This window comes from Trachemys scripta, chromosome 11, assembly GCF_013100865.1.
Source record: "Trachemys scripta elegans isolate TJP31775 chromosome 11, CAS_Tse_1.0, whole genome shotgun sequence".
NCBI lineage: Eukaryota > Metazoa > Chordata > Testudines > Emydidae > Trachemys > Trachemys scripta.
The window spans coordinates 60131642-60142458 of record NC_048308.1 but is presented as its reverse complement, the minus strand read 5'-3'; the positions used below and the strand labels follow the sequence as shown (position 1 = coordinate 60142458).

The 10817-nt window shown below is 40.3% G+C and overlaps 1 protein-coding gene across 4 annotated transcripts in view; it reads left to right on the top strand.

Annotated features, from left to right (window-relative positions):
- Positions 1 to 220: 220 nt before the first annotated feature.
- Positions 221 to 10817, top strand: part of DYTN (dystrotelin) — a 60464-nt gene continuing 49867 nt past the window's right edge. The window contains exons 1-3 of one of the 4 annotated variants that reach the window (XM_034786041.1): positions 221 to 1813; positions 4534 to 4591; positions 7954 to 8028. In XM_034786041.1, the coding sequence (XP_034641932.1) occupies positions 4573 to 4591; positions 7954 to 8028 (94 nt within the window). In that variant the 5' untranslated portion in view covers positions 221 to 1813; positions 4534 to 4572. Of the gene's footprint in view, positions 4592 to 7953; positions 8029 to 10817 lie in introns of all 4 variants that reach the window. The other 3 variants (XM_034786042.1, XM_034786039.1, XM_034786040.1) reach the window with 3 other exon arrangements.

The window sequence follows — 10817 nt, the reverse complement described above, 5'->3', positions numbered from 1 at the left end:
TTGGCTCTAGAAAATATAAGCAGTAATAAAATGGGAGGCGTAAGAGACAGTCAACTCTGTGTGATCAGCCAAGCTGTGGTTCTTGACATCCCCGATTCAGTTACAGGACAACAGTGTTATGGTCAGGAAAAGAATTCTCTTTAATCACAAAAGATCATTTCTTTGCTTCTTAGTGCTTCGTCTTAAAAGGAAGAAAAAATATCAACTTTTCTTTCATTTTTTCCTCCATTCATTATTTCATTCATTCCATTAGTTTTAAAAGGCATTACTCTTATGCTGAAAGGTAAGCAGGTGCTTAAGTCCTTGCCCAAATCAGGGTGTTGGATAGCTGCAGTAAACCTTTTCATATGCACTCAATGGAAGCTGGTTGTTCACTTATATTGGGAACTCCTTTCTTTTGTTAGTCTACATCTTTTAATAGACAGTCTTAAAAACAAATTAAATGCCATTGTGCATTCTTAATTTCCTTTTGCTGCAAAGTTTGGAAACAGGATAAACATTTTTGCTGTTATCTGCAACAAATAAATAGTGTTTGAATAAACTCATTTCTGTTCCAATGGAGGCTCCATTTGACAGGGGAGGAAACTAAGTGAAGTTCTTTGGTTCTCTGCCAGCTGAGATGGACCAAATGGGGAGAGGGAGTCTTGTGGGTCAAAGGAAAGTGAGCTTATGAGAAGAGTGCTCAGGTGGCCCAAAGAAAGGTGGGAGATTGTGTGTTGGGTAGGATTTGGACATGGGAGTTGAGTATTTTACAGAAGGAACAGCACAAATGGGAATAGTGTCATGGAGGCAGCAAGTGAGGGACCCCTAAGTTTCTGATGGGGGCAAGTGTCTCATGGGCAGAGTTCATACTGGAATCAAGAGTCTGCTGGGTATTTTAGGGAAATCATGTAGGAGTCAGATGATTCATGGGGCAAGGGTGCGTCATTGGGGGCACAGGTTTAAGGGAATACATGTAGCTCTACTGAAAACCAGTTTGTCACATTTTCTTCAAACTTTGTAATTATGTTCTTCTTGGCCTTCAGAGTATTTCTACCAATTTTTAGACCAGACCAATTTTCTAAGCCTAAATTAGAGGGTAGTTAAAATCTGATATTGTAACAGCCTCATTGTAAGATATTTGTTCATATATTCTCAGATTTAGTATCTTTTAAGCCATAAATAATTTCCAGTATATACTTTACGCAGGGAATGTGTAGAGCATGTGAGTTCTGATATACTGCCTGTCAGAATAACTGGAAAAGCTTAATTTTAAAACTTCTTTAAATAAATGAATTTATCTTGCCAATTTTAGCACATGCATTGCACATATTGTACCATTTGGTTGTACTGTAAACATGTAAGCTTTCTGGTTACACTAACACTGCTTTACCTAGGGGGTTACATTACCAGTTTGACTTATTACTGTCCCTGTTTGAATTGCCAGACTAGTTGATTGTCACATGACACTGCTTCCTGCCTGAGAGAGAATGACTTCCTCCAGTGTCCATAGTAACGTCATGTTTCTCAGCAAGCCGGAGAGGCTTGTTTGTGTTCCCCCCTTCTAGAACTATTACCTCGCAGTATAAGAAAAATGGCCCTTTGAAACAACGAACAAGGAAGTTCTGTATTTAATCATTCAGAATATTTATTAATTACTCTTCTGTGTTTTGACTGCTGAGACAATGTACGATGTCTTGAGCTGAGCCTTTCCTGTGTATTACCGTGAACAGCATTCATTTAAAAGCAAAATAGTTGTGTCTTGAAATCATCTTTTAACTACTATAAAACTACTGAACTGCTTCCACAATACCTTGCGACTTCCAGGCCTTTGGTAGGTAATAGAGAAAGGTAAGAACCATTACTGTATTTGAGAAGAGATTGTATTTACAATTACAGCATGAAAATAATTCCCTTCTCCCCCCCAAAAAATATATAAGAAAATGTTTTATATTGCTATGGCTTCTTCAGGGTATTTAAGTACAGAGCACCCTGAATATCTCACCTGACTCAGTTTTGCCTGACTAAAGACTGCAGGATTGGGGCTGTTGATCTACTGTAGATATCTTTGCCTTCTAGAATCTTAGTTAGCCTATTTTAAAAAAAAAAAAAAAATGATGCAAGACCCGATTCTGCAAACACTCTTACAAATGAGTAACTTTAATGCATGTGACTATTCCTGCTAGCTTCAATGGAACTACTTATGTGAGTAATGTTACTTATACCTTGCACTTCTATTGTTACTTGTGTTTGCAGGATTAGTCCCTCAGGTTGTAGGAGTTCTGTCCTGCATATTCATGATTTATCTTATACTACTACTACTTTGTTCGGTTAAGGCCTATTTAATTATTAAATAAAACATTTAGACTTATTGTTACTGACCTGCTATACTGTGCATTAAGTATAGTACATCAGATCCTACTGAAATTGCTAAGAGGTGTTAATGCAACAATTAGTTGCTACCTGGATAAATATTACTTTTACCTTTTTATCTTGCTTACTTTATGTATAGAACAGATATTAACCTTGGGCCAAATCCTGTTCACCTCACGAGTAGTCCCCATTAAAGGCAATCATGATTTAGTTACCTCCCTCTTTAACACACCAAAGTTTATACATTCATAATGTGTGTGGGTGTAATAATGCCTTTAAAACGCTTTGAGCCAAATGCATTGCTGATGCACGTGAATGCAACTCCTTTGATATCGGAGGGCTCAATCCTGCAAGATGCTGAGCACTCTAGCCCAACTCAGCAAAACACATGAGCACGTGTTTCACTTTAAGCACCTATATAGTCCCATTTATTTCAACAGTACTACATCTATACTTAACTTTTAGGGTATGCATAAATGTTTTCATGGATCAGGCTAAAATGTTCAACATTTTGCAGGATCAAGCCTTAACAGATTTGCACTCACTACATAACTTCACTGAAGTCAGTGGAACTGTTACCATTTTTGTTAACACTGAGTTTGCCCCATGTACCTTTATACACAATGTCACCTCTTGCTTTATTTTGTATATCTTTGTCGGGAAAACAAGGTAAGAGGTATTTCATGTAGCAGGCTGCGTCTATATAAGTCTACATCTTATAAGAAAAGTGAGGCAGTCTTTAGGTAACTACACCTTTAATAATGTATTCCCTGATGCACTAGCATGGAACCCTGCTGTTCTGGGGTCCCACTGATTTCCCTGGGACTGCACTAGTACATCAGTATACACCTCTGCCCCAATCCTGGGAGGACTTCAGTAAGCAAATTTATACACCTGCTTAAATACTTTGAGAATTGGGGCTATCAGAGCTAATGGAGAATCAGGCCCATAAACTGTAATAAGGAAGAAAGTCATGGAATAAGGAGAATTTTTAAAAAGTGATATTCCTTTCAAAGCAAGAGTTTTGAAAGAGTCTATAAATGAAGAAACAAAAGTAACTGTAGGTTCCTCTATTTAAAATATTAATATGGGAGTAAGATTGGGACCCAGAGTCACAGCTTTCACACAATAAAATGGTAATCAATACATCTATAATAGACATCATTTTTCAGACTCACTAATAACTATAGGTCATTGAATTTCTATGCTGTGGAATTGGCATATGTACTATGTTTATTTGATAAGTAGTGGTCAATGGCTATGAGTGGAAAAATACAATATGATGCAAGTTTGGGTAAGTTCAGCTTTAATGTCATATTTACTATTAATGTTTCAGACCATTTCCAACTCTGTCTAGGTTACTCATTTCTTGTTCAATTGAGCATGAAGATTTTTCACTGAGCCATACATAATGCTTTTGGAACCTCATAACTGTTCCATTGTGCCCTGTGTTGCTAAAGGTGAGTGCATAACTAGAAGATAAACTTCACAGGAATTTTGACAGCAGCTAATAACAGAATTTAATTTATTGTATTTCTGACATGTAAGCTGAGAGCAGGGCTTGAAGTCTCCACTGTTCTCAATGGTATAAGTACTTCTATTTTCCAGAGCAGGGGTGGGTTACAGAGGTTAGGTGTATGTATGTTTTCCATTCTACCTTTCCATATTCACCTCTGAAAAGAAATAATAGCACCTTAGTTGAAGAATCTTAGTCCACTTGGAACAATGTAAAAAGTCGAATTATTAAAGCAAGTGCACTTACTAAGTGGCTAGCAGACTTCAAAACATGCTTTCTTCTCTGGTATTATTTAATCTTGAGTGGGTGGTAATGTTGTACATGCACATTGGATCACTGAATAGCAAAGGATCCCATATACCTGCATTTAAATTCCCATTGGTCCTGATTCTCCTCTCACACCAATTTACAATTACTCCTGTTTCACACTGATTGGGAGAGGGAAGTCAGGCCCATTGTCCTCCATTTAATGGAAGTTATGCACATGGAACTGCACCATGAGGGAGTCCATTTTAAAGCAAAACTTGTTTTATGTAATTTTTATTTAATTTCATCTTGTAAATATACCCAGTAAATGATGCAGATTAAATGATGTCCAGTTTAAAGAGCTTGTACATATCCTGGCTGGGAGCTGGGATTTAATACCATGGTTTGTTTGGTTACAGGAAGTCCAGTGGCATCTGCCTATTATAAGCCTCTCTGTTATGGATCCAGACCAGCAAGGCAAGTACTGTTGTCAAGTGCTTCCCACATTTCACAAGAGATTTCCCAGTGTCCAAACTACTGAACTTAACTGGAGTTGTTCCATCTTCAGAATCTTTTTGTTATAATGCAGGAGACAAGATTGAATGTTATGGCAGATCAGCCTGTTGCTTTACATCATACAGCCTGGAAAAAGGATTTCCTGGTTGTGTTGTTCTTACAGTATTCCCTGTATTATATATAAAATAGTATCTGTTCTCCTATCTCATCTGCCATTCACGTCAGTAAGATGCAAAACTGCTGGATGATTAGATGTGAGGTGTAAGGAAACAAGGAGGACAAAAATATGTAACAAACCACTGTAATCATAGGACTGGAACGGATCTCGAGAGGTCATCTAGTCCAGTCCCTGCACTCATGGCAGGACTAAGTATTATCTATTCCATTCCTGACAGGTGTTTGTCTAACCTGCTCTTAAAAATCTCCAATGATGGAGATTCCACAACCTCCCTAGGCAATTTAGTCCAGTGCTTAACCACCCTGACAGTCAGGAAGTTTTTCTCAGTGTCCAGCCTAAACTGCCCTTGCTGCAATTTAAGCCCATTGCTTCTTGTCCTATTCTCAGAGTTTAAGAAGAACAACGTTTCTCCCTTCCCTTTGTAACAAACATATATACTTGAAAACTGTTATGTCCCCTCTCATTAATGCAAGTTAATCAGCAAACTATTATAAAAGCAAGAGTTTTACATCAAGGACCATCAATTACTTGGCCTATGCCATTTTCGTGAGTTTTAAAATTGAGGGCTAGCAGCAGCATCTTGGCCAACCTAGTCTAATTGAAGTTCAGGAGGTCCTCAGCCCAGCTTCTGCTGTCTGGTGTAGCCACAAACTGAATACAATGTATTAATAAACCCTTTTGTTCAGTAATAACTTATTTACTGCCAGGTAACATGGAGAGAAAGTCTACTGTAATATTGGTGCTCTGCGTGCTATTTTTCCTCTTGTTGGTTTTGAGTCTCAGGCTCTAAAACCCTCCCAACTATAAATTAATGACTCCCGAGTTGTGTTTTTTTAAAAACCTAGTGGTCTTGGGTACAATTCACCCTGTGCAGAGAGTCAGCACAAGGTCTAGCACCACATAAGGACCATTTAAGCCCCGGACCTTCACAAGGCCTATGCCCCAGTTAAGTCCCATGAAAGAAGTCCATATAGGGCAAATGTGGGATTCAGTGGTGCATAAGCCTCCTGCTGGTTCTCTGCACAGGTGAATTTCACCCCAATTTGAAATTATATATTTAATTTATGTCTTGTAAAATGTCTTCTCATCAATAGTAACTCTGATTGATATGTAACTTGGGCTAATATCTTCTTTACTTGGACACCTTGCAGATTAGTTTTGGAAATGTTAGTTGATTGGTACAGATGAACCTACAAATGTGAGCAATCAGTAACCTAATGTTTGTTAAGGATTGACATAAAAGTAAAAAATATGGTGAAATGTTTCCAAAGCAGACCACTAGCAGATGGCTACCAGTGCCCACTGCAAGTGAGCCTGAGAATGTCAGATGATAGCATGAAATTCCCTCATCTCAGGATGCTTCTTGTTCTCCTTCTGTAAATCAGACTTGGGACCTGATCCAAAGCCTATTAAAATCAGTGGGAATCTTTCAGTTGGCTTTAATGTGCTTTGAATCAGGCCCATGAAGAAAAAAAAATCACTAGTACTACAAGCCAGCAAAACCAAACTCTTTTTCCATATTGCATTATTTGATGTGGTGCATTATGCTGCATAACTTCTCCAAACAGCAGGCAGCAACATAACCTGACAAAACAAGACTGGACAGATGACATAGCAGAAACAGGTTTACTTGTATACCATAGGAAGCAACTGAGAACCAGCAGAGTCCATAATGTGCTGACTATTAGTATTAGACTGGCATGTATGTGAGGAACCACAAATTGGTCCATTTCCACAGGAAACAAGTGGAGAGTTTTGTGACCTATTTCTACTCAGTTATGCATGTTTGCAGTTTATCTACACCCTTCATCAGCTGTAAGTATTTGCTTCCTATTTGAACTGCAGGGATATATATGGCTTACCAGGAAAAAGGAACAAGCTAATAAGTCCTTTGATAGCTTCTAAAGATACTGTATATAAGCATTTTTTTTTAAATACAGAGTTTACGTGTATGTCTGTAAAGCGCCAGGAATATTTTTGGCACTGTATAAACAACAGCTCAAGTCATGAAGCCCCTTACTCAGTTCCTACTCAAATGCCCATTGACTTGAACGGAGTGAGTAGAAGTAGTAACGACACAGGATTTAACCCAAGAACTTCAGTGAGATTGCTGACAAATTGTTTGGTTCTAACAGAGCCACAGATGTAAGACCCAAGCATTGTTTTCACAGTATAAAGTACAACTGGTTGAGAAATTGTTTTTCCCTGCAAAAGACTACAAAAATGAAATTGTTTTGGTTTTCATCCATTTTCCTTCAAAGTTTTAGATTTTTGTTGAAGCCAAGTTGTTGGGTTTTTTTTTTTTTTTTTAAAGTCTGCAAATTTTTCCATTTTGTTGTAAAGCTATTTTCTATCAAAAAAACTATTTCAGTGGACATTTTTGACCAGCTATAGTATAGCGTGAGCTCTGTCAGTCTGTAGTACCTCCCCAAAATGGGATCCTCCTGTCTTGTGACTCCAGTGATGACAGGCTAGTCCCTCTAGCATTATTTATGGAGAGAGTCTAAAATAGTGATCAAACTAGTAGGCTAGTCTCTCTTTGAAAGATTCACATCAGGAGAGCACTGTTTTTCTGTACCATGTGTACGCTATACTGTAAAAACAACACTTGGGTCCTACAGTTCTGGAACAGAAACCTATTAACTCCTCTGGGCATTGGCTCTGTTTATGGTGCAGAGTGAGGATGAGCACTGGGCATACCTTTTGCCAAGTTAATAATGAAACAATATTTCTAAAAACAGTGCCCTTTCTTTATCAGTGCAGAGATGCTGTTTCTATAAGAGCCTGTTCAGTTACCCTCACACCTAGCAGGGCTATAGTGTTCCTTGCACTGGGCAAATTTTATGTTAAGACAAACATCTGTGGCCCTCTTAGAATCAAACAATTTTTCAGTTTTAATGCTTCCCCTTGACTATCTCACTGAAGTTCTTGGGATAAATCCTGTGTCCTTAGTCAGTTTTTACTCACTAATTGTAATTGAGTCCAGACTGGGATCAGGTGAGAGCTGGACAGTTTGAGAAACCCTGGTCTCAGAGGTCAGGTCTTTGAAGACTCCTTTCATGTTCTCTTAAGCGTTTCACCATCCCTTCCCTTCATACCATAGATTCTCTTGTGCTAGTTAATGTATATTTGTTTTCCTTTACAGAAGCTCTAAATGACATTCAGAATTCTGTCTATAGAACAGCCCTGAAACTACGCTCAGTGCAAACCTTGTGCCAGTGTAAGTAGCTCAAAGGAGTCCTGTGGGAGGAGAATCTGGAAGAGTGCTGGCTCTGAGTTGCAATCAGAAATAATACTACTTGCTCTTCTCTAATGCTTTCCATCTGATGATCTCAAAGATTATCATCAACATTAATGAATTAATAAATAATACTTCATACGTGTATTAGCTTCCTTTGAGATTCTCAGTTGAAAGACACTAAATCTCATTATTCCCATTTTACTGATTGAGAAATGGAAGCTCAAAGGGGTGAAATGTCTTGCCCAAAATGACAGCGTAATCAGTTCGTTGGGAGCAGAGCTCAGATTCTACCTTTTCTAACAACTAAATGATTCCCCAAAGCCTCACAACACAGATGTGACATGGATAAGCATCATTATCTCCATTTGTGTTATCAAATAAGTACATCTAGAACGGCTCAAAGTATTTTCAGCAGCAAAAAAATAAATAAATAAATAAAAGTGGGGTTTCACTTGAAAAGATTTTCTGTAGAAAATTTTGATTTGATTAAACATTTTGTTTGAAAAAATTTCAAAAGGAATGAGAAGATTGAAAATTTCTTTTAAAATAGCAGGAAAATACCCATTTTTCCTCACTTTTTTCCTTCTCCACTGGAAAAGCTAAAAATAAGTATTTAATTTGTTTTCAATGTATAATAAAAAAGGAGTAAAAGAAAGTGGAGAAAAACCTAAACCTAATTTTTCCTTTCACCCTCCCACTGGATCGGAGGGGGGGGGGGCAGTGCAAATATTTATAAAAAGAGGGAGCATAACAAGTGAAACAAACAAATACTTTCTCCAGTTTTTTTAAAAGTGGGGGAAAACCTAAAATTGAAGTGAAATATTTTTAAACAAAGCCAAGCATTGCTATGTTTAAAATATGGTTTAATTTTCAATATGAAAGTTTCATTTTCCCCCAAAGAATCTTTTGTTATATCCCTCCCCTTTCTCCACCCCCAATTTTGACCAGCTTTAATAGTAAGAAAGAAGTGTATTGGGCCATCGTAGCAATAGTTTATGTAAATTTGGGGTGAATCTGGTTCTGTGTATACAAACTTTTGATAGCAGAAACCATGCTCAGGGCCCTTAGAAAGTCTATCCTGGGGAAGGTGGTTGTGGCAGAAAGCAATCAGAGCCTCACCTCTGCTGAGGACTCTGCTTGGAGCTAAAGTAGCCCAAGAAGTGGACGGAATGGGCCTGGGAAGGGATGTGGCTACGTTGGATCCACCAGTTTAGCATATCCCTTTCACACCTTAGCTTTCATTGGAAGGACTTTATTGAGGCTCAGAGGCTAAAACTACCTCTGTGCTGAGGACTCCCCAAGGAACAGAAGCAAATACAACCTTCTCTTCCTTAGAGTAAAGTCCAGATCCTCAAAAGGTATTTAGGCACCTTACTCCCACTGGCAGTAAAGTGCCTAAATACCTTTGAGGATCTGGGCATAAATCCCCAGTGTAGCCTGTGCCTCACTAGTGCAATTTGTACCTTCTGCAGCTAGGTGGGTGAATGTGACTCAAACTGTAGGGCAAAAAAACCCCCCAAAAAAACTTTTTTTCCTACTTGCTTCATCTGCTTGGCTCATTCTCTATAGACTAAATTAAAATAAAAGGAAAAAGAGAAGAAAGTTAAATAGCCAGGCTAACTAAAATAAAGTCTAGACACAGAAACCTGCTCCTCAGTGAGTGAAGTACTTGGTGTGGGCAGGGCCGGTGGAAGGATGTTTAGCGCCCTAGGCGAAACTTCCACCTTGCACCCCCCTCCCCCGGTCTCCAAGCCCCCATCCTGAGGCGCCCCCCCTCCCCCCGCGGCAGCTCCCCCGTCTGCCCTGAGGCGCTCCCCCCTCCACCCTGACGTGCCCCCCCCCCCACGGCAGCTCCCCACCCTTCACCCTGACGTGCCCTCCCCACCCGGCAGCTCCCCCCTCCACCCTGAGACACGCCCCCCTGTGGCAGCTCCTCACCTCCCACACTCAGGAACCCCCCCGCCCCAGCTCACCCCTGCTCCACCTCCTCGCTGCTTCACTTCTCCCGCCTCCCAGGCAATCAGCTTAGGCGCCGTAAGCCTGGGAGGCGGGAGAAGTGAAGCAGCCACGGTGTGCTCGGGGAGGAGGCAGGGCAGGGGGTGAGCTGGGACGGGGAGTTCCCGTGTGCCACCCCACCCCCCTTGCTGCAGGCGGCCCTGCCCATGCTCCACTGCCCCAGCTCCCTCTGCCTAAATACTAGCGGTGACCAGGGCAGCCAAAGATCTGGCCGCCGTGGTCGCTGTCAAAGAAAATGGCGCCCCCCCCAAATCCTGGTGCCCTAGGCAACCGCCGAGGTCGCCTAAATGGTTGCACCGGCCCTGGGTGTGGGAGAATCCCAGTGACCAGGCAAACAGTAACAGTATTCTTACAAAGAGATTGTACCCTGTAGGATGGCAGACTCACCCCAGAAAGAGAAGCAGATGTTCTCCATTTGCCTTGGAGATCAGCTTTGCCCTGCCCACACTTACTATTGAGTAATTGGACACCACAATCAGCTTCAGCTATGGAACCCTGCAGACAACTATGTACAAGAAACTCACAGATTACCACAGTTACCTTCACGGATCCAGTAACTACCCAAAACTTATCTACAGCCAGGCACTCATCAGATACCACAGAATATGCTCTGAGGAGAAAGTCTGGGATACACACAACAACACAACACACTTAAAACCACTTTTGGCAAACAAAAACTCTCCACCAAAGTAGATTGCATCATGAAATGAGACATCCAAGTACCACAAGGAAACCTAATCCAATACAGGAAA